This window comes from Myxocyprinus asiaticus, chromosome 31, assembly GCF_019703515.2.
Source record: "Myxocyprinus asiaticus isolate MX2 ecotype Aquarium Trade chromosome 31, UBuf_Myxa_2, whole genome shotgun sequence".
Lineage (NCBI taxonomy): Eukaryota > Metazoa > Chordata > Actinopteri > Cypriniformes > Catostomidae > Myxocyprinus > Myxocyprinus asiaticus.
The window spans coordinates 5967237-5991955 of NC_059374.1; the positions used below are offsets into that span (position 1 = coordinate 5967237).

Genomic DNA, 24719 nt, shown 5'->3' on the forward strand with positions numbered 1-24719 from the left:
CTAGTGAGCTGCCTCCGGAGGCAGCACTTTAAGGCATCATTGGTGTGCTTCCGACGTAAAGTTTGTTCCAACAGGTAGGTATCTTAATGATGGTGCCTTCTAAGATATCTTGTTTTGGCCAAATTCAATGGAAGCATTGTATGTATCCTTCCCCAGGTTGGCAATCCCCAAATGCAATATAATGAGCTTGGTGAAAAAATTAATTTATTTGAAAATAATAGAAAACTGTCTATTTTAATTAAGTATGTGTGTGTGCAATGTATATTAATGCTAATTCGAGTATGACATCGTTTCTCTCGCGTCACCTGTATTGAAATCAGTTGGAGTGCGGAGTGCTATTTAAATGATGTGTGGAGTTGCCTTCTATGAAGCATTTTAAATCGGTGTCTAATGATTCAGTTGGGATACTGCCATGAAACATTTAGGAACCAAATGGCTGTTTTTATTTGACATATTATAGAACTGCTCAATTTAGACGGTTGTTCAGAAGCAAGTAATATATATATATATATATATATATATATATATATATATATATACATATACAGTGGTGTGAAAAAGTGTTTGCCACCTTCATGATTTCTTATTTTTTTGCATGTTTGTCACACTTAAATGTTTCAGATCATCAAACAAGTTTAAATATTAGTCAAAGATAACACAAGTAAACACAAAATGCAGTTTTTAAATGAAGGTTGTTATTATTAAGGGAAACCAAACCTACATGGCCCTGTGTGAAAAAGGGTTTGCCCCACCTGTTAAAACATAACTTAACTGTGGTTTATCACACCTGAGTTCAATTTCTCTAGCCACACTCAGACCTGTTTACTGCTACACCTGTTCTCAATCAAGAAATCACTTAAATAGGACCTGCCTGACAAAGTGAAGTAGACCAAAAGATCTTCAAAAGCTAGACATCATGCCGAGATCCAAAGAAATTCAGGAACAAATGAGAAAGAAAGTATTTGAGATCTATCAGTCTGGAAAAGGTTATAAAGCCATTTCTAAAGCTTTGGGACTCCAGAGAACCACAGTGAGAGCCATTATCCACAAATGGCGAAAACATGGAACAGTGGTGAACCTTCCCAGGAGTGGCTGGCCGACCAAAATTACCCCAAGAGCGCAGTGATGACTCATCCAAGAGGTCACAAAAGACCCCACAACAACATCCAAAGAACTGCAGGCCTCACTTGCCTCAGTTAAGGTCAGTGTTCATGACTCCACCATAAGAAAGAGACTGGGCAAAAATGGCCTGCATGGCAGAGTTCCAAGACGAAAACCACTGCTGAGCAAAAAGAACAGGCTCGTCTCATTTTTGCCAGAAAACATCTTGATGGTCCCCAAGACTTTTGGGAAAATACTCTGTGGACTGACGAGACAAAAGTTGAACTTTTTGGAAGGTGTGTGTCCCATTACATCTGGCGTAAAAGTAACACCGCATTTCAGAAAAAGAACATCATACTAACAGTAAAATATGGTGGTGGTAGTGTGATGGTCTGGGGCTGTTTTGCTGCTTCAGGACCTGGAAGACTTGCTGTGATAAATGGAACCATGAATTCTGCTGTCTACCAAAAAATCCTGAAGGAGAATGTCCGGCCATCTGTTCGTGACCTCAAGCTGAAGCGAACTTGGGTTCTGCAGCAGGACAATGATCCAAAACACACCAGCAAGTCCACCTCTGAAAGGCTGAAGAAAAACAAAATGAAGACTTTGGAGTGGCCTAGTCAAAGTCCTGACCTGAATCCTATTGAGATGCTGTGGCATGACCTTAAAAAGGCAGTTCATGCTCGAAAACCCTCCAATGTGGCTGAATTACAACAATTCTGCAAAGATGAGTGGGCCAAAATTCCTCCACAGCGCTGTAAAAGACTCATAGCAAGTTATCGCAAATGCTTGATTGCAGTTGTTGCTGCTAAGGGTGGCTCAACCAGTTATTAGGTTTAGGGGGCAATCACTTTTTCACACAGGGCCATGTAGGTTTGGATTTTGTTTTCCCTTAATAATAACAACCTTCATTTAAAAACTGCATTTTGTGTTTACTTGTGTTATCTTTGACTAATATTTAAACTTGTTTGATGATCTGAAACATTTAAGTGTGACAAACATGCAAAAAAATAAGAAATCAGGAAGGGGGCAAACACTTTTTCACACCACTGTAATACGTTAAATGGGTTAAAAAAATCATCTCTTGCTGCATTCCATTTAAGTCAGATGTGAAATACTCCTACTCGATATCTCCGATCTCTGACCATAAAGGCATTCCATTGAATTTCATATGTTCGGAACATGATGTATAAGGAAACAAAACTGCGATGATCCTGTTAGCTTAGCAGAGGTTCGATTGTCAACGGAGATGTCTCCTTGTCACCGAATTGCGGAGGAAAAAACGATGCTATGCAATGCTTGCAATGTTGAATGGAATGCAACATAGGCTACGTCTTTTCTTACTGTGACAGGGCAGCCCAGACACAGAGGCTATAGGAGTCCAAATTGAATGAAATCCCAGATGCAGTTTATTGTGCTACAAAAATACCAATAATATAAAATAAAAAAAAAGACATTACACAGGACTTTTAATTATGAACAAGCCCAAAATACACCAGGGAATCTTATTTTGAAATGTCTGGGCTCCCAGGAGCTCTCACAACACATAAGGAAAACTAAATATGCATTTTTACAGTCATTTACAATGTGTCACAAAATAAACACTATAAAGTGAACATTTTCATATAACAAAATGAGTAGTAATTCATTAATAGTAGATCATCAGCAATTGTATGTTATAAATATCTTGTATTCCGATAATCCGGCAGTCAGTTATGAACTCACTGACAGCTGATTAACTGTATGATTCGCTTAAAGGTGCACGCAGTAATTTTTTCCTCATTAAAAAAGTTTAACTCCTAAAGACATGAACTGTAATTTTGCAATATATGTAGGAAATCATGACCACTCACATTAAAATGAAGACTCCAGTCATATCAGTAACCTTATGAAAGCTGTTTTATTCTACATGGAGAGGGTCCGCACGTGGGGGCTGCCATGTTAGAATCACATGACCAGCTGAATAATACACACTTAAACTAAATATATTATTTTATTTATTTATTTATTTATTTTGTTGTTGCTTTTTTTAATAGCCAATAGCCTTTAGTTTGCATCAAAGCTATGAACAATGATTTGCCTCTTGCTATTGCTAGTCAGAGGCAGGTGATATTAGGGAGAAGAGTTTCTCATTCTAGAAAGGATTTGATTGGACAAAAATTTGGATAAGTCCCTGAGTGCAAGATGAGTTGTCGATATTTTTGGTCAATAAATAAATATATATATATATATACTGTATATATTAAATGTGTATATGTGCTTTTGTGTATATGTGCTTTTAGGAGTACACTAACATACAGATGTTCTCAAAGCTAACAGACATAGACTAAAAGCCACAAAACTCCAATTGTAATTTCATTTTTGACTTTAATAGCAATTTGTCACTTGTTCTGTCTTTTGCAGTTTTCGGTGAAGATCTACGTTCCAGCTTATATTTTGTCAATGCATCTCTGCAAGAGGTAGTGTTCTCCAGCACCACAGGGGCACTGGTGCCCTGCCCTGCTGCAGCCGTGCCCCCCGCCACGCTGCGCTGGTACCTTGCCACCGGGGAAGAGATCTACGATGTCCCAGGCATCCGCCATGTGCATCCCAATGGCACGCTGCAGATCTACGGCTTCCTGCCGTCCAGCTTTAGTAACCTAATCAATGACAATACCTACTATTGCACAGCGGAAAACCCAGCAGGAAAGATCAGGAGTCAAGATCTCCACATTAATGCTGGTGAGTCAGAGCAACAGTGTACATGTAATCAAGGAATAGTTTTATCACTAAAGGAATAGTTCCAAAAAGTCAGAAACTCTTTTATGTTCCATGAAAAAAGTCATATAGGTATAATGACGATGATAACAATAGAAATAAAGTACAAAAGAGAGAAATTCAAGAACTAAAATGTGTAATGTTGAGTGCTCCTTATAGTTTTGTACCTTAAGAGTTTACATAGCACTGTGATGCTTTATGATAGACAGCTGAAAAACACTGAAATATTAATGAATCTTTGCTCTGGTCAATTGGGTCAGTTTTTTCTTTTCTTTTTTTTATTTTATTTTTTTTTTATTTTATCCAGGCCAATTTGCATTATCAATATATTTTAGTCACCTGAAACAAAAAGCAAGTGACCCCCAACTTCTTGTTAAATATACAGTATTTAACAAGCATTTATAATACAGTTAGATTTTATTTTGTTTTATTAAAATGTTATTAGAAATTTACATTTATTTATTTTTGCCAGAGTTGGAGTACATTTTAAAACTGAAAAAGAAATAGATTATAGATATTGCCATATTTAAATATGTATAATAATAATCATGCCTATTATATTCATTTAATGTATTTGTTACATATATTTATTTTTTAACAAACTGAATATAAACTACACAAATATTGGTCTTTTGTAATTATATATATATATATATATATATTACCAGAGTTAGAGTACCCTTTAAAACTGAAAAAGAAATAGATTATAGACATTTTAATGTTGATATAGGTATAATAATCATACCTAATATATTTATACAATATATATTTGTATATATATATATTCATATTTATTTTTTAACAAACTGAGTTGATTACACATTTAAACAGAAATAGTAATAGATTATAGATTTTAATATTGGAATATGCATTGTAAATCAAAGATAGATAAAACTACATTTTTAAATTTAATTAAACAACCCTTATGGGCTGCCCTTGAGATCACAGTTTCGATGAATTATTTTCATCTGCAGTATTCCGGGAGCCGTACACAGTTCGTGTGGCTGACCAGAGAGTCATGCGGGGGAATACGGCTGTCTTCAAGTGCATTATCCCGGCCTCAGTCGAGGAGTACGTCACTGTTTTATCATGGGAGAAAGACACAGTATCACTTGTCTCAGGTAGGGCTCAAGTTGCGCTCTCAGGTCATTGCTCATGTTTTTGGGAAAACTCAAACAAAGACTCTTGTACCACAACACAATGCATCATGACAAGTATGATTTATCATTGTCACAAAGTCAGTATCTGGATATGATGTTTTGATTGGTATAATGCATAGGAATTAGATTTTTTTTATTTTTTTTTTTTTATTTTTTTTACTGGATTAAAGTCTAGAGTATTTGGCTGTCATACCCTTTGGCTTGGAAATGGCACTCTCCCTTTGGTAGGGATGGGTCATGATTCTGTTTGATTCTGGTGTGATCCATCTAGCTTTTTAAAAACTCAGTAGCACATTGTATGTGAATGCTCCCTCAGCGTCCAAAAACACATCCAGCCAGATTAAGGTAAACCCCAAATCAGCATAATTTAGACCAATTGTTTGACTGGTCTTTCAGACAACCCAACAACTTGTCGATTTGAAAATATGTAGTTTTGCACATCCCAAACTGACCCCAAAAGCTTGCGAATAAATGCCCTTCACTTTCTAGCTATGACTTTGTGCCCCAGTCTCCCAATGTTGGAAAAAGTGGGTTCCTTAAAGGGATAGTTCACCCAAAAATGAAACATTTTATCATTGTTTACTTACCCATTATATTATTACAAACCTGTTTGACTCTCTTTCTTCCATTGAACATAAAAGGAGATGTAAGGGAGAATGTTAGCAACTGACAACCCCAGTCACCATTCACTTTCATTGCATATTTTTTTCCAAATAATAAACAAGTGGTTGGTGACTGAGGCTGTCAGACAGGGTGTCAACATCTCCTTTTGTGTTCCATGAAAAAAAAAACCAAAGTCATATAGGTTTAGAATGACATAAGAGAGGGTAAATGATGACAGAATTTTCCTTTTTGGGTGAACTTATCCTTTAACATGTTAATGCTGGCTTATCTCAGCTGTATTGAATTAGTTGAGTGCTTCACTTTACGGCTTATTTTTGTGTCATCTCTCTGATTGACTGGCTCTCCCAGGCTGTATTTGCTTTAAATATGAGCAGTTCAAGTGCATTTTTTGGATTCAGGTGTGCAGAAAAGCTACTCCAAGTTCTTCAAAAACTCTGGGACACCCATCTGCAAAGAATCTGGCCATGACAGACTGCAACATCTTGTTCCAATGGCTTTACTGAGCTTTGAAAAATCCATTCTCTCACTAATCAATGTACATCACCGGTTATGACCGGCTGATGACATTTCCATGGTAACAGTCCTGTCAAAATTGGCATGCATGGTTGGTGAAATATGGAGTATTATGCATGATATTTGTCATACCTGTTCTACAGTCTGCTCCTTTATGAGTGGTTCTGCCATTACATGGTCAGTTTTATTTATAAAGATGAATAACTGCTTCATCTGATGTGGTCATGGCACATGCCAATATCAAAGCGTGATGTGAGATGTCAGAAGCATTAGACCCATCCAACACACATCCCACACTAAATTTTTAATGATGAAGGACCGCAGATGCGTGGCTGAAAGCTCTCTGGCCTGTCAAGGTGAAGAATTGTTTACTCTTGCAGAGAAATATGCAATGAGATTTATATGCTGGTATGTCTTTAATTTTCTTTCTTTTTTTTTTTTTTTTTTTTTTTTTTTTTTTTAATAAAGCAAGTTTGGTGAATCATTATGTTATGCTAGTATGGTCAACTTGAAGACTATAAGTTCATGAAAATATTACATAGCATGCTCCTAGGTTAGTTGTGGCGATTTTGGTCTATTTAAACATGTATTTTACACTATACAACAGTTAGTTCTGTGATACATTTGTGCAGTTAAACCAGTTACAGGCACTGATTTTAAAGGTTAAATTGATAAACCATCTAAAAACAACAATGTACATTGTATTACATTGACTTGATGCGAAACGCATGTGTTAGTCTACACAAAATAAAAATTCACTGTACAGTTTTCTTTCTTAATATACATGCCTCATCTTTTTGTGCATGATTCATCAATGCACACTCAAAAGAAAAAAAAAATGCTTGTCTTCTTAAACTTCCATCAATGTAATAAATTGTTCCACATTTGAAACGGCTTTTCTTTTTGGCTGACACTGAAAACTAAAATGGTAACCTGCAATTGTTACCTCAAGGACCTATTTCTACTTGATTTAACTCATAAATATTGCTTTCATTGGTGTAGCTTAATTTTTCAGGTAAATTATTCAGATAAAAGTTTTGAATTGGATAAAAACAGTTTATATAGATGTTGCCACATGAAGCTAATGCTTTAGGTTACCTGATAATAATGTTAACCAATAGCCTAAAAGCTATTTAGGCATTGTTTTAAGCTACTGTTGTTGGCAATACACCTTTTAAAAAATTTGCCCAAATATCAATTAGTAGCAACTAATGCTGTCAGTCGATTAAAATTTCTAATCACATTTAATTGCATAATTTTTGTAGTTCATCACGATTAAACAGATTTTGAAAGTGCTGAAATTTGATACTAGATATACTTCTTTTCCTATCAAAATGCATTTATTTTCATCTTAGTAAAGAAAACAAAACAATATGTAACAATATAATGCTTTATTAACATTTTCAAAACAATGCCTTCCACAGTCTAAAGATAGAAATGCACTAAAATAGCACCAATTCAAGTAACATTAAACATTTCCTGAAGTTTAAGTGGGAGTTTGACTAATTGAAAGAACTAGTCTCCCCATATGTTTTCATTCCAATGGGCATTAAATCTCTTAAACTCTCATCCTCCACAATATTAATCTGCTGGTAGACTGTGGCTATCCGCTTTCCTAGGAATTGTGAAGCCGTGTTCATGATTCGCGTCAGGGCATCACGCCTGCTTCAAGCACCGCTTTGAACTTCACATGAAAAGCGCTTGCAGGCAAAAACATCTCATTCTGCATTTTGGTGTTAGCTAAGACTTGACTTGCTTCTGTGCTAATTAAAATTTGCCTTACATAGGCTGAAAAATACTTGATTTCTATATTTTAAAGTCCCATCTGGGCTTGTTTTGTACATCAAACAGCGTTAAGAGCTCCTTTCTCCATCATTTTATCACTGACAGGGAAGTGCTGTTGTGTGTGTGAGTGCTGTTAAGTGTGCGTCAGTGTAATGACTCCAGGGCGGACACACTACAGAGTTTCCACCCTTCCAGCAAGTGTTTATGCTGGTTTATGCTGTATTAACAGTAAATGTGTTAATCGCGATTAAGAAACATTAACACATTGAACTTTTTAAATTAATTGCTTGCATTAAAAAATTTATTCTGACAGCTCTAATAGCAACAATATTGTAATAATAGCAAATAACAATTACTTTAGCATTGGGATACGCCAATATGCTTTCGAGATCACAGTGACTACAGTTGTTCCAGAATTACCAAACAAATACCATAAAAGCACCATAAAAGTAGTCTGTATGATTTATGAGCAGTATTCCAAGTCTTCTGAAGTCATATGGTAGCTTTGTGTGAGGAACAGGCCGAATTGTTATTCACTCAAATCTCATTCTCCATCCCGCATATTAAAACTAGCATGTTGCGTTTGCTTATGACTGATGTTAGAATCAATGGTGTATTGACATCAAAGTCATCAAACCTGAATGCGATTGCGATGAGATTGGTGATATTTCAGAACTTTGATGAAAGGGGAAAATTAAGTGAACAACAACTTAAATTTTGGTAGGTTCCAGCAGACGAGATTTATAGACCAGTTTTATTGTGTTTTTATGGCATTATGGTGAACATAAACAAATGCTGAGATGAAAACACCTTAGTAGTCCTTTTTCCATTTTACACTGTAAATCATTAATGACACACTAAATACTGTACATCCGAACAGAGCGATTGTGCTTTTAGCAAGGAGAGTTCGATCACTTTTCCTCGTCTACTTAGCATAAATCAGTGTTCGCGAGTTATTTCGGCCCTATAATTCTGCCTTATGCTGGCGATTGTTCTGCAAATCACAGAGAATATGAAATGCATGATTACAGAGTGGGACTTGTCTTAATTAATGAACTGTGATTGAAAATATAATTACAATATGAATTACCTCTCAAAATAAAGACTGCTCCCTAGTCATTTTAAGCGAGGGCCTGTTTTAAATGTGAATGAACGGGGCCTAATGATACTCTAACTTACCATTAACCTGTCATGCATTTTAAAATGGACCTTTCTGTGAGCCCTTTCAAATTCATGGCCACGTATCCGTCCCCTCCCGGCTTTTGATAAACAATTGACAGCTCTTATAAAGAGATGAAAGGCAGCACAGGTGAAAGGGATGCGTGTGTGCGCGTTTGTGAGTGTATCTTCCTCTTGAGTGTCTGGGTCCTAATGCACCTTGCAGGCTGTTTTTGTGTGTATTTCGGTGGCTTGGCTACTGAATATTGATGGTGGACGGGGAGAAGGCCATTTTTCTTTTGTTACCTGGTCTTTTATCCATTGGATCACCCATTTGATCTAGTTTTGCTTTACTGAATGGACGCAATGAAGCACTGGGATGCAACAAACAGTTAAAGTTGACATGAAATCAAAACTGATTGATTGATCGCTCCTGGTCTTAATAATGTTGTAGACTTTACTACCATCTGTATAATGTTCTCACTCCATACAAAACAATCCAGATGATTTTTTTTATTACTATTATTTTATGTTATTTATGCAGATGATCACATACCAGTACTCACACTGATATTTATTTATGTGATTTGGGTCATATACTTTGATTGGCATGACTGGAAGCTTGAATAATAAATAATAAGCGCCATCTTCCATAGCTGTTATGGAACTTTGACCATTCACAATCCAGTCAGTCAGTCTTGATGCTTCTTTCCAAAATATATCACATAATGGAGATAAAATGGGTTGCGATTGCTGTTTCATGCTGACTTTTAAAAGCTTTGGAAAGTAACACATTTTTGACCAAGAAACTGACAGCTCCTGTAATAACAATTACAATGCTTTCGTGCTAAACTTTGGTCCCTCTGTCATATATTACACTGATTTGCCTTTGGCTCCTCTCATTACCGTTTGCTTCATGGCCGCAGAAGTGTCTCTTTCTCCAAGCTGACATTCACTGACATTTGTCAAACCATTAAACTTAATTCACTTTCCCTCCCAGCACAGTTAGAAGGGAAATTACAAGCTCATGCACTTTACTTACTTAATGGTCTGTTTCTAATGGGGCTTTGCCGTAAACATAGAGGGTTTACATTTGCAAATGCATCAATAAGTTATTTTTTTTAAAGGTGACATCATAGATTGACACTAAAGATGTTAACTGCATAATGAATGAATAATTTTTGCTGTCACTGTATTAGTCAGTGGAAATAGTACAAAATTAATTGGTTTGAGCACAGTCCTTGGACAACATGTTTGTACAAATCATCAGCCACACTTAAAATGGGCTGAGCTGGAATCAATTGTTTCAAAATGTGGCAAATAATTTTAGGAACATTAATATAACAAAATAATAATATAAACTATATTTTTAAATTTTCTGAAAAATAAAACAAAATGAAGTTAAAATACCACCATGATGCTCGGTATTGCTAAAGTATTCTGAATGCTTTTAGCACAATGCTATTGGTTACTAGGGTGTTCTGGGTCATTCCTAAGGCATTGCTATGCAGTTGCTAAGGTGTTCTGAGAGGCTTTTAGTGTTTTGCTATCAGTGTTTAATCCGATTACAAAGTAATTCGTTACTCAAAAAGTTTTACATTTTAAATTCTTATGATCAGATAACAGTTACTGACTGATTATTCTAATTACTTTTAAGTACATTACTAGGGTTAGAAAATTATAAAATAATATTATTTATATAGAACACATCTAAAATATGAATTATGTTCATACAGTATGTGCATCTGTTTGCATTTCTGTGATAGATGAAGGACGTGCGCCCTCTAACAAGTCATTGTAAGGGAGAAAAAGTAGACATTTGAATTTGTTGAGCAGAAAAGTGTTTAAGGCCACGTCCACACTAATTTTCGTTTGAAAATGCATCTTTTTCTCTACGTTTTGGCCTACGGTCCACACTGTGTTGACTTTTTTGACAGTGAAAATGCTCTTCCAAGTGGGAAAATTTGGAAGTGCCATCTTTGCGTTGTAGTGTGGACAGGGGAAATGTCCTGGTTACTTTCGTAACCTCCGTTCCCTGATGGAGGGAACGAGACGTTGTGTCGATGTAGTGACACTAGGGGTCACTCTTGGGAGCCCCAAACACCTCTGCTTTTTTGAAAAAAGGCCAATGAGAATTGGCGAGTGGAATTTTCATGCCACTCCCCCGGACTTACGGGTATAAAAGGAGCTGGTATGCAACCACTCATTCAGGTTTTGTGCTGAGGAGCCGAGACCGGGTCCCGGCCATTTCAGCAGGTAGTTCAGCGTTGTGGCAAGAGGGACACAACGTCTCGTTCCCTCCATCAGGGAACGGAGGTTACAAAAGTAACCAGGATGTTCCCTATCTATCACTCACTCGACGTTGTGTCGATGTAGTGACACTAGGGGTCCCTATACAAAACGCCACAACTAGCTGAACTGTGTTGAGTGAACTGGCAGTGTGTGACGGGCAGACTGCTGTGTGCCTCGTAGCCAGCACACCAGGCCATCACGTAACCTCCCCCAATGCTCTTATGAGCGTCGAACGGTCCATCAGGAACAAGTCGACTGCCCAACTATAGGGACAGGCTAGCCCAGCCGAGGCCTCTTTTCCCTCTCTTTTCTCCCCCAAAAAAGTGGAATTTGTTAACTGACTGGGAGCCATAAGTGTCTGCATCGGGGGGTGTCCCTCCCAAGGGGAAGACACCGCGGAGACCACACCCTGCCCAAAAAGAGGGGGGGGGGGTATTTTGTGTGTAATACGTCACATGGTCTTACCGAGTCTTGTCGGAAGTATGTCATGTGGAGAGGTCCCATGGTAGGTCCTACCTGAAGGGGGAGGAGTTTCTACAGAACATGGAGACCCGAGGCAGAGGGGCCTCTGCCCAAGGAAGATGCAGTTTGCCGTCAGGGAAACAATTTTGTGGAAGATATCACATGGGGTCACCTTCGGGGAATGTGGAGCACCTACCTCAGTACAGGGGCTCATTAGCGCACATATTGTGCAGGTCAGTGAGTTTCTCCGCAAACTCAGCTGCCAGAGGGCTAAGGAGGAAAGTCATCCAGGGATTATAGCCTGTGAACACGACTGGGAGTCAAGAGCACACGTCTTCACCTCAAGGGAGGGGAAAGGCACTATGTGCAAGCGGTACACCCGGCCAGTTTCCCGGAACTTACATGCTCGTGCCTGCCAATACACAGGATGAGACCGGCTCAACCCGAAGATTGTAGAACCTCGCAAAGGTGTTGGGTGTTGCCCAGCCCGCTGCTCTGCAGATGTCTGCCAAAGAGGCGCCACTGGCCAGGGCCCAGGAGGCCGCCACACTCCTGGTGGAGTGGGCTCGTAACCCCACAGGGGGTGGCTTTTCCTGAGCCTGATATGCCATCGTGATGGCATCGATGACCCAGTGTGTGATCCTCTGTTTGGAGACAGCACTTCCTTTCCGCTGTCCACCAAAGCAAACAAAGAGCTGCTCGGAGCTTCTAAGGCTCTGCGTGTGATCCAAATAGATGCGTAAAGCTCACACCGGACACAGCAGCTTGGGACAGCACTTGCAGGTTCACCACCTGATCCCTAAAAGGAGTTGTGGGAACCTTGGGCACATAGCCCGGTCAGGATCTCAGGATCACGTGAGAGTAACCCGGACCAAACTCCAGGCATGATTTTCTAACAGAGAACACCTACAGTTCTCCTACCCTTTTGATGGAAGTGAGCGCAGTTAGGAGGGCAGTCTTCAAAGAGAGTACCTTAAGCTCAGCTGACTCCAAGGGCTCAAAGGGAGCTCCCTGTAGAACCTGAAGAACTACGGAGAGGTCCCATGAGGGGACGAGGCGCAGTCTGGAGGGATTCAACCTACTAGCGCCTCTCAGGAACCTGATGATCAAGTCATGCTTCCCCAAATACACTACTGCCCTCCTGCAGGAAGGAAAGCACCGATCCGACTGCGCATCTCTGGGGGTCTTCGTGTCAGGAAGAACACCACTTAACAAACAGCCGCCACTTCAAGGCATACAGGCACCTCGTAGAGGGAGCCCTAGCCTGAGTGATCGTGTCTACAGCCGCGGGTGGTAGGCCACTTAGGTCTTCCGCGTTCCGTCCAGGGCCCAGACGTGGAGATTCCAGAGGTCTGGTCATGGGTGCCAGATGGTGCCCCGTCCCTGAGAAAGAAGGTCCTTCCACAGGGGAATTTGCCGGGGGGGGGGGCTGTCACGAGGAGCGTGAGATCAGAGAACCACGTCTCTGTGGGCCAGTAGGGTGCTACTAGGATGAACTGCTCCTCGTCCTCCCTGACCTTGCACAGAGTCTGTGCAAGTAGGCTCAATGGGGGAAACGCGTATTTGCATAGACCAGGGGGCCAGCTGTGTGCCAGTGCATCTTTACCAAGGGGTGCCTCGGTCAGGGCGTACCAAAGCGGGCAGTGGGAGGATTCCCGGGAAGCAAACAGGTCTACCTTTGCTCGACTGAATCAACTCTAAATCAGCTGGACCACCTGAGGGAGGAGTCTCCACTCTCCCCTGAGGGTAACCTGACATGACAGCGTGTCCGCTATGGTGTTGAGGTCGCCCGGGATGCGAGTGGCTCATAGCGACTTGAGGCGCTGCTGACTCCAGAGGAGGAGATGGCGGGCGAGTTGTGACAAGCAATGGGAGCATAGACCGCTTTGGCTGTTGATGTAAGCTACCGATGCTGTGTTGTCTGTCCGGACCAACACGTGCTTTCCCTGGATCAACGGCCGAAACCTCCACAGGGCGAGCAGTACTGCCAATAACTCTAGGCAGTTGATGTTCCAACGCAGCTGCGGGCCAGTCCAGGAGCCGGCGCCCGTTGTGCCCGTTGCATATGGCACCCCAGCCTGTCTTGGAGGCATCTGTTGTAACCACGACGTGCCTGGAGAGGTCCAAGGGTTGAAGAGGCGGCGACAGATCGGCGTGATGACCATGCGATGTGTCCCACGGCGCCATGCCCATCTCGGGACTCGAGTCTGAAGCGGTCTCATATGCATCAACCCGAGCGGTGTGGCCACTGCTGAGGATGCCATATGCCCCAGGAGCCTCTGAAAAACTTTCAGTGGAACCGCTGTTCTCCATCTGAATGCCTTCAGACAGTTCAGCACCAACTGTGAACGCTCGTTCGTGAGGCGCGCTGTCATCAAGAGTCCAACTCCAGACTGAGAAAAGAGATGCTCTGAACTGGGCAGAGCTTGCTCTTTTCCCAGGTGACCCGAAGCCCCAGTCGGCTGAGGTGCCAGAGCACAAGGTCCCTGTGTGCGCACAGCAACTCTTGAGAGTGAGCTAGGAATAGCCAGTTGTCAAGATAGTTGAGGATGCGGATGCCCACTTCCCTTAGCGGGGCAAGGGCAGTCTCTGCTTCCTTCATGAAGATGTGAGGGGACAGGGACAGGCCGAAGGGGAGGACCTTGTACTGGTACACCTGGCCTTCAAAGGCAAACCGCAGGATGGGTCTGTGTCAAGGTAAGACCGAGACGTGAAAGTACACGTCCTTCAGGTCTACCGCTGCGAACCAGTCTTGATGCCGGACACTTGCTAGAATGTGTTTTGCATCAGCATCTTGAACGGGAGTCTGTGCAAAGCCCGGTTCAGTACTTGCAGGTCCAGGATTGGTCGTAACCCACCGCCTTTCTTCGGTACGATGAAGTAAGGGCTGTAGAACCCTTTCTTCATCTCAGCTGGAGGGACAGGCTCTACGTAGCGATCTCCGCATGCAAGGTTCTCGCCCTTCACCAAGGTGAAGCGGACACCGCTGAACCTGGGTGGGCTCCTGGCAAACTGAATCGCGTAGACGAGTCGGATGATCTGGGTCAGCCACCGCGACGGGTTGGAAAGCACAAGCCACGTGTCCAAACTCTGGGTGAGTGGGACCAAGGGAATGATCACGTCGGACGTACCGGTGGGTGGTGCCTTGCGGCAGGATGGAGCTCGAGGTGCCACGTCAAGGGGATTCGAGCCCCGTGGCCGTGCTGAGTCCAGGGACATCGAAGCACTTACCTGGCTCCTGCCGCCCACCATAAGATTGGCTAAGGAGGGGGGAGGAGGAGTCTCGTCCCCGTAGTCCACCGGACCCAATCTCCGTCTGCTGCTTCACCACCGAGAACTGCTGGCCATCGAGGGTAGCGAGAGTGGGGGAGCTGAAAGACCGGGACCAGGCAGTAAAAAGTGCCTCCCACAATCTTGTCAGCTCCTCATGCACTTCCGGGAAGAAAGAAACAGGGGTGGGGCGTGGCCATGGGTGGCGCTCCAAGCCCAGGAAACAATCATCGAGCCGCGAGGGTTCAGGGGAGAGCGGAGGGTTCCACTCTAGCCCAATGCTCGTGGCCGCCCGAGAAAGCATGTCTGTCATTTCCGCATCGGCCTGGGACTGGGCGACCACTCCCGAAGGAGGAAGCCCAGTCGAAGCCTCTGCATCCGACTGGATGAGCCCGCTCTCTGATGCTTCGCTCGATAACTCGTCCTCTTCCCGGGCTCCGAACGAGATGTCGAACTCGCCCTGAGATGAGCCGGCGATCTCATCCGAGCACCCGACCCGAGCAAGCGAGCGTGCTGGGGAATTGGAGGTCCGTGGGGGGATATCCGGTGGAGGTGGTCCCATTGAGGTCCCCAAATCGCCCCCAGTGCTAACCGGCACGGCCTCATACCCATAGGTAGAAGGAATGAGGTGGGGAGCCGCTGGGATGGCTTGCTTTCTTACGAATGCAAGCCGCGACCGTAACGTTGCCATGGTCATGTTCTCACAGTGAGGACAAGACCCAACCACGAACCATGTCTCTGCGTGGGCAGTGCCCAGACACATAAGACAGCGATCGTGGCTATCAGAAGCGGAGAGATATCGACCGCACCCAGGAATAACACACAGACGGAAAGGCATCTTTAAAAAGATATTCCGTGTGTCCCGCTCTTTTAGAAAGAAAATATTCACTTTTTTTTTTATATACTCTTTTAGTTGTTTCTGCCGAAGCGTCCAGGGGCATTCTCTGCACTACACGGGTGCAGAGGGGGAGAAGCCGCTGAAATGCGCCGTAGAATCCAGCAGATGAGGTGAATGAACTTCGCAGATGAATTCTGCTTCAATGAATAGAACCACTTGGCTCTGAAGAGAAAATCTGAATGAATTGTTGCATACCAGTTCCTTTTATACCCATATGTCCGGGGGAGTGGCATGCAAATTCCACTCGCCAAATCTCATTGGCCTTTTTTCAAAAACGCAGAGGTGTTTGGGGCTACCAAGAGTGACCCCTAGTGTCACTACATCGACACAATGTTGAGTGAGTGACAGATAGGGAACGGAGATATCTGAAAGCGGTGACATATTTGTTGTCATGTGACACAGTCATGTGATCTATTCAACCCAAAACAATCAAGATGGTGGCCCATGTTGTATCGGTGTTGTTGGGCCTGCTATACACTTTAACAGCATTGTTAAAGATAAATGCTACTTTGTATAACTTTCACATTGCATTCCTTCAAAGGCGACGGGAAGTTTACTCGCAATTGCTGTCCAGTGACGGAACACAAGGACAATTGTGTTTCAGGCCGAACATGTAGCGGTGATTTTTCACATGCGCAGTTAGGGGATTTATGAGTTTTCATACGTTTTAGTGTGGATGAGCAACTTTTGGAAAACGCTTGAAAATGGCAGTGTGGACATTTTCAAATGTATCCGGATGAATACGGACGCAAGTAAAGTAATTAGTTATGTGATTTTTTCAAAAAGTACTCTGCAAAGTAAACTGATTACAATTTTAGATAAGTAATTTGTCATTTGTAGTGTGTTTTTTTATTGAGTAACATTCCTAACACTGGTTAGTATGAGGTTGCTAGGGTTTTCTGGGTGGTTGCTTACTTGCCCAAGTTAAAAGAGCCCACCCCCAAGAGTCCATAGATATTGAGGTGTCATTCATGTCCATAACATTGTTATGTGCAGATGTGTAACACTAAGAACAAACCCTAACTATAAATATGAGCATTAGCAATAGTGATGCTTGCCTTAACATGCACCACTAAATATTCAAAAAATCACCCAAGCCCTATATAAACCATAGTTATATCAAAAACAGAGGTTGCTAGTAGCACTTCATAATAATGCGTTTCCATGACCCTCACTTTAGAATAATGGTCTAGCTCATTAGTAATTCCTTCATATTTATGTGGTAACACTTGACTCATTGCTTATGGGTTACCAAAATTATTAAAAAAGACCTCCATCTAACATGCTGAAGTTAATAATTTTTAATGAACAGAAGAGATATCCCAAGGAATACATAGGCTGGGTACACACATTCCTATATTTCTGTAAGGGAAGCTGATTATGATACCATGACCAGACACTGTAGCCTTGATTTAGAGAGCTGTTACATTTCTAAATTAATTCCCGCAAAGGACACAATTGAGGCGCATGTTTCTCTGAAGGTGCATTTCATGATCTTATTCACAATAAATACATAATCATTAACATTTTAGACACATGCAAATATTCTGATTAGTAATGAACTAGTAATAATTTTAAATTAGCCATAGTTAGTTAATAGTTCTCAATAAGGCAAATCGAATTCAGTAATTGTTGATTACCTATTATTTAACTACCTCAGTCATCTGTTCGCTATTACTAACTGATTAGTTAATCATGTTTCCATATTAGTTAATAGTAGTAAATAAAGTGTTAATGTTGTACTACTCATTTGTCCTGCATTAATTCCTGCATAGGTTATTAATGATGCACCATTATTATAAAGTGTTACCAGGTTGCCCTTTCATTTTAGAACCTTCATTTTGTAGCTAGAAACATTAATGATGTAAAAATAACTGAAAAAACTAAAAATAAAAAAAATCTCTGTGAAAAGCACTGTTCAGATTTCCTACCTCCATATATCAAAATTTGACCTGTAGAAGTGTAAAGCTTTTGTAAATAATGAGCGCCTGAGTAGAGGAAGGAATATGCAAGCTCCTCGCTGTGAGCGACTGCCGCTACTTATAGACTATATCAAAGGGGCGGTCAGACATGTTGAAAACCCAGCGCCATGTTTGAGTGAGTGCGGCTGGACCAGAGACAGTGACTGCAAAGCCTATAGTGCATTCTCATTAGAACAAACCCACATGCCTTTCATCTTTCTCAAGCCTATAGATTAAATTGGAGATGGTGAAGCATAAGGCTTAAAGGCTGAAGCTCTCTGTCTCTCTGCTCTACTTTCTCTTTGTGTGTACACCAAATGTTCTAGGAAGTGGGAATTGTGGATGTTTTTCTCTGCTGTATAGGAGTAATGTTAAGATTTCACACAGGTTTAACCTCATGTTTTTCCTTAGCCATATTTCTGTCAAAATTCCTGATTTCATTTTTTAACCTCTGTGGCTCTGCAAGATGAAAAAAACAAAACAAAAAACTTTAGCATCTTCTTTTTGGTCTAGATAAATGAGACACTGTGCATTGTAAAAAATATATATATATATATATATATTTTTTAAATTTATTTTTTTTTTTTTTTGTATTTTTGTCTTGTTTTCCACTAAAAATGTCTAAGGATCTTTTTATTTGTTTTTTCGTTTTGCACCCAAATTTGAATGCCCAATTCCCAATGTGCTTTTAAGTCCTCGTGGTCGCCTAAGTCCAGGTGGCAGGGGACGAATCCCAGCTGCCTCTGCATCTGAGACCGTCAACCTGCGCATCTTATCACGTGGCTTGTTGAGCGCGTTGCCATGGAGACATAGCGCATGTGGAGGCTTCACACCATCCATCACGCTCAACTCACCACGCGCCCCACCGAGAACTAACCACATTATAGCAACCACGAGGAGGTTACCTCATGAGACTCTACCCTCCCTAGAAACTGGGCCAATTTAGTTGCTTTGGAGACCTGGCTGGAATCACTCAGCATGCCCTGGGATTTGAACTAGCGAACTCCAGGGGTGGTAGCCAGCATCTTTTACCACTGAGCTACCCAGGCCCCTAATGTCTAAGGATCTTTAAAATAAGACACATGCACTCACTGACCACTTTTTTAGGAACACTAAGTTCTGTTTTCTGCTGTTGTAGCACATCTGCCTCAACGTTCGACGTGTCATGCATTTTGCGATGCTATTCTGCTCACTACAATTGTACAGAGTGGTTATCTGTGTTACCGTAGCCTTTCTGTCAGCTCGAACCAGTCTGGCCACTCTCCGTTGACCTCTCTCATCAACAAAGCGTTTCCGTCCGCAGAACTGCTGCTCACTGTATGTTTTTGTTTATGGCACCATTCTGAATAAACTCTAGAGACTGTTGTGTGTGAAAATCCCAGGAGAAGAGTTCAGAAATATTCAAACCAGCCCGTCTGGCATCAACAATCATGCCACGGTCGAAATCATTGATATCAAATTTTTTCCCCATTCTGATGGTTGATGTGAACATTAACTGAAGCTCCTGACCCGTTTCTGCATGATAATGCACTGCACTGCTGCCACACAATTGTACAGGTGTACAGGTGTTCCTAATAAAGTTCTCAGTGAGTGTATACTAAAAACAAGTCTTAATAGCTTTCTAATTTTTTCTTCTGAATGAGTATGTCTTGAATTTAGTTTATTTTTTAACCTCAAATTGGCAAATAGTTTTCTTTAAGCCTGAACCTCACTCAATTTTGTTAATTTATTGCTCTTTTGCAGTTAGAGTGGTGTTATTTATACTGCAAAATGCTAGTCTTTAACAGTATTTTTGTCATTTTCCAGTAAAAATGTCCAAATATCCTTAAAACAGGACACATTTACTTGAGAAGCAAAATTGTGTGAGACATTAAAACTTGTTTCCAAAGAAAATATCTTGAATTATGTTTATTTTTCTTACCCCATGATCATTTCTTTCTTTTCTTTTTTTTTTTTTTTTTTTCAGAAATAACCCTCACAAAATGTTGTTGGATTTATTGCTCTTTTGCAATAAGAGTAGAGTATTTATTTATTTACACACATAGCAAAATGCTAGTCTTTAATAGTATCTTGTTTTCTAGTAAAAATATCTAAGCATCCTTCAAATTTACCTGTAAAGCAAAATATATTACATAACAGTTTAGTTGGTGCTTTCATTAGATATAATGTGACAGATAAACAAAAGCATTAAAGTTAGCCTTATCCGTTTTGTGCAGCATTTTTTTTTTTTTTTTTTTTTTTTTCAAATTGCACTTCTCACTGATTTACACATGGGATTCAAACCCATGTCTCCCATGCTGCTGACACAATGCACTTCCAGTCGCACCACATGAGAAGGTAAACACATTGGAGCTGACACAAAAATGTCTAACAGGAGATGCCTGTTGTTAGTGAGTCTGCATAATGTGGCCAAATTCCACGGTGTTGGAACTCTCGAAAAAAAAAAAAAAAACACGTCAGTGAGAGAGAGAGAGAGAGCGAGAGAGAGAGAGAGAGAGAGAGAGAGCAAAAGAAAGATGGATATAGAGTAGAGGGGGAAAAAGAACCTCAAAAATCAATAGCTATGTACATTAATCACACAACTGCCACTGAGAATTATGGGAGCATAAGCTGAAGGATGCATTTGTGCATTTGCAGCATGAGTGCTGGTGAACGTTTAGGGAATACAGAGCAAGAGAGAGAGGTATTGGTTTTCTGATGTCTCCTTTAAGGGTGTGGTGTTCCTATAGAAATAGCTGTTTGCTTTTTGATTTGTATGTAAACAGTGGACGCCATTCTACCTTTATCTTGTTCATATACTTAGAGCGAGTGATAAAAAGTCAGATGAGAAAACAATATCTAAGCTACATTGCAAAAAAAAAAAAAATAAAAAAACATCTTAACAAGTATTTATTTTGTTTTCCAGTACAGATATATAAACATCTGAGATAAATTCACCTGATAAGCAAAACTGTTGAGATTAGTTAAATAAATATATATATATATATATATATATATATATATATATATATATATATATATATATATATATATATATATATATATATCTTGAATATAAGTGTATTTGGTGTGGTGGCACTGTCAGACTTCTTCCACATGTTTTATTTACATTTATGCTGAAAACAAATGAAAAAAGTGAATTTATCTTGCTTTAAGAATGTTTACATATTTTTACCCAGACAAATACTCATTGAGAACATGATTTTTTTAGTGTTGAAACCAGAGTAAGCAACATGATCTCATTCGTATTTGGGCATGTGATGAATACACATTTTATATAAATATATGGATTTTATATAAATGTTTAATCCACTGTCAATCAAAAATAAAAATAAAAAATGTACGACATGCCGATTAAATAAACAAATTAAACATATATATCAGTGTTAGCCCCCCAAATAAATATAATTCAAAATAAAAAATACATTATGATTCAAATAATTAAAAATGTTACAAATATATAATTCTTATATTCATGTTATTTATACTTATATATATATATATATGTAATTAATATATATTATATATTAACATGTTTTTTTATATAATCACACAAAATAAACATGTTAAATAGACTATATATATATATATATATATATATATATATATATATATATATATATATATACAAAACATACAAAAATGTATGTGTACACAACATAAATACAAATTAGATCACCCTGGATTAAGCCCTCTTACATGACTGTTTACTGATAAATAAGAGCAGTATGGTGGCAATTAGGCTGTTTAGGGTAAATATGATTACCGGACGGTCTGGCCAGGCCACTGGGGACTAAGCGAGTCTTAATCTTTAATAAACACTGATTGCTTCGTTACCACCTGATGCTATGCTGCCGCTTGGCTCCGCTCCCCAGAACAGGACTTTTCCCGAGTTTATGGATTGCACTTCGTTGATGCACTGGACCACGGCCAGGGCATAAAATGGCAGCACTCCAAATAGCAGATTAGTAATAAGTGTGGCGTGAGCTAATTAAGGGTGGAACAACCAATTAATTTCAGTTTATAAACGCCTGTAGATTTGGCCTCGTTTTTACCCCAGGTGCCCTGGAATGGGGTCTGTCTATCTCTATCGCTTGGGGAGGTTGGTGGCAGGTATTTTGGGCCATGGTTGAGCTCCTCCATATGATGCAGAGGTGCTTTTGGAGGCTGTTGAGAGAGATGCTGCTTCAGTTTCATGTTTGAATAGAGGGTCTGATCGCGTTTTAAAAGCATGATGTTTAAAAAGGCACTTGAAAGAACAAAGTGCTCTCAGACAAAAGAGTTGTTTGTACTGAATCTTGCTGCCATATATCGTGGATGTGGTCATAGACTGTGTTTATGACTTACTTTTGAATGATGAGGATCAAAGTCAAAACATTTTACTTCCTCCGTAGTCTTAAAATCATTTCCTGATCATTGAAAATTCTCAAGATTCCCTCGTTCTAAGCAGAAAAACATATTGACATTTGTATCATAGATACCTCCCCATTAGGAGTGAAAAAATGCATTGTAATGCATCTAACAATGAAAACTCGATGCATCAATTATGCAGTGTTGGGTGTAATCTGATTACAAAGTTATAAGTTACTGAAATCAATTTACTTTTTAGTCAAAAAGTAGTGCAATGCATTACATTTTTAATTCTAGTAATCAGATTACAGTTACTGTTATTTTTATTTAAGTACATTACTTGGGTTATACAGTTCTAAAATAGGATTATTTATGTAGAATTTAAAACATGAATTATGTTCATGTGTGTCTGTGTGACTGTGACCCTACGTTTCTGTGTAATGAGTCATTGTGAAGGAGAAACGTGTGGTGCTGAGTGTATGACTTGCTTCCAACAATGAACAAAATATAGACATTATTTTAAAACATTTTTTGAGAAAAAAAAACTTCTGTGAAAAGTGTTTTAGAAAGTAACTTAAAAGTTAAATCATTAGTAATGTGATTACTTTTTTGATGAAGTGATTAGTAAAGTAATCTGTTTACAATTTTAGAGAAGTAATTAGTCATTTGTAGTGGATTACCTGCTTGAGTAACTTACCCAACACAGAATTTTTTTTAAATAATCAATTAATATAATAATATATTACAGTTTCATATTATATCCAAAATACAATTCTCGACCTGTTTTCATTTGTAAAAACCCTCCAAATTCAGATTCCAATCTTCTAGTGTGAATGTGTTTGATTGTCCTTCCAGTTACATATGTGTCTTCAGCATATTTTTGAACATAGCTGTTTTAAAATACTTGAATCAAAGTTAACGACATGAAATTGTGACCAGAATTTCATGACTCAGACATAATGCATAACACTGATTGAAACACCAAACACCATGCCACTCAAATCTTCATATCATGCTATATCCTTGTATATATGGACTGCCCTGTATGTATAGGCCTATATATACATATATATATATATATATATATATATATATATATACACGTATATACTTCCCTCAGTCATATCTCTCTCTGTTTTATTTGACCTTCCATTTGTTCATTTTGTACTATGTTAACAATCAGTAACAAGCCATTTAGTTCCTGCAGCCCCTTCTTAACAAACTAAAATTAGTCTGTTTCACTTATTTGCGTTCAGTAAACGTACATTAATATGCCTTATATATATATATAAAAAAAAATGCTATATCATATTGTGCTTGCTATTTAAGAATTTGTGAGCAGATCACTGTGTTCCCTCAGGATCTGAGAGGTCATAAGTATCAGATTTGCAGGTCAAAAAATCACGCAGACCTTAATAAACAACATAATAAATATACATGTCCAAAAAATAAATAAAAAAGGCATGGTTCACTGTAAAAAGTGAAATTGGGCCGTTAAGGAGCTATTTCTACTTGATTACTTTTGTTGGCGGTTGTTTCAGTCATATTAAATAATACTTTTTACTTGGAAAAGCCCCCCAGCTAATTTAGTTGTTACCACATGAAGCATTTTTTAGGTTTCCTTACTAAATTTAATGCCATGTAATACCATGGTACATTTTGTTAAAGCTTTTTATTTTTTTGAAAAATAATTAACTGTTAATACAGAAAGTAACGAGCATCTGCAATTGTCAACATCACAACAGGTTTTTCCTCCCAGTCTCTTGTAACCGGTGATGATGATCATGGCAGGGTGACCTTTGACTCTTGATGACGTACCGTACAAACTTAGTTGTCTCATGGGTGTCGTGTCAGCCAATCATGATGTTTCTTCAGCTACATTTACCTATCACCTGAATTTTTATGCAAGTCACTTTATGTTTCACGATCAAATGTGTAACAAACTGCACTTGTTCCATGCAGTTGCATGTTTTATTTAAATGATCATTTGCAGTATTCTGAATGCACAAGAGTGAAGGGAAGGTCTATTGCATCTGTGCTGAAAAACAGAGAGAGAGAAAAAAAATTTGGAATTGATTTTCTCGTTACTTTCTGCTGTACTTGTGTTGCCATGGCAACATGGTCAGGTTTCTCCATCCTCCCAGGGCAAATGTAATTGTTGTCTGTTTCTCAAAGCTAGAGTCAACATTCACGGCTTCTCCACACATCAAAATCATACACATTTTCCAAGATACTATCGAAGTGTCCAGAATTAGTGCTGGGGGGTTGATGCTGTTTTTCACATAATATCTATAAATGAATTACTATCATGCTGTGTTAATGTCCATAATGATGCTGCCGGATGGAGGGATGTGTCCATATATTTTACATGAATATAATTTGATTTTA

General features: G+C 39.7%; 1 protein-coding gene across 2 annotated transcripts in view; it reads left to right on the forward strand.

The window, feature by feature from the left end:
* The window catches only part of LOC127422249 (cell adhesion molecule DSCAM-like), a 228166-nt gene that overhangs the window by 32169 nt on the left and 171278 nt on the right, over nucleotides 1–24719 (forward strand). For both annotated transcript variants that reach the window (XM_051665620.1, XM_051665621.1), the window contains exons 2-3: nucleotides 3505–3822; nucleotides 4833–4979. In XM_051665620.1, coding sequence (XP_051521580.1) covers nucleotides 3505–3822; nucleotides 4833–4979 — 465 coding nt within the window. The remainder of the gene's footprint in view (nucleotides 1–3504; nucleotides 3823–4832; nucleotides 4980–24719) is intronic.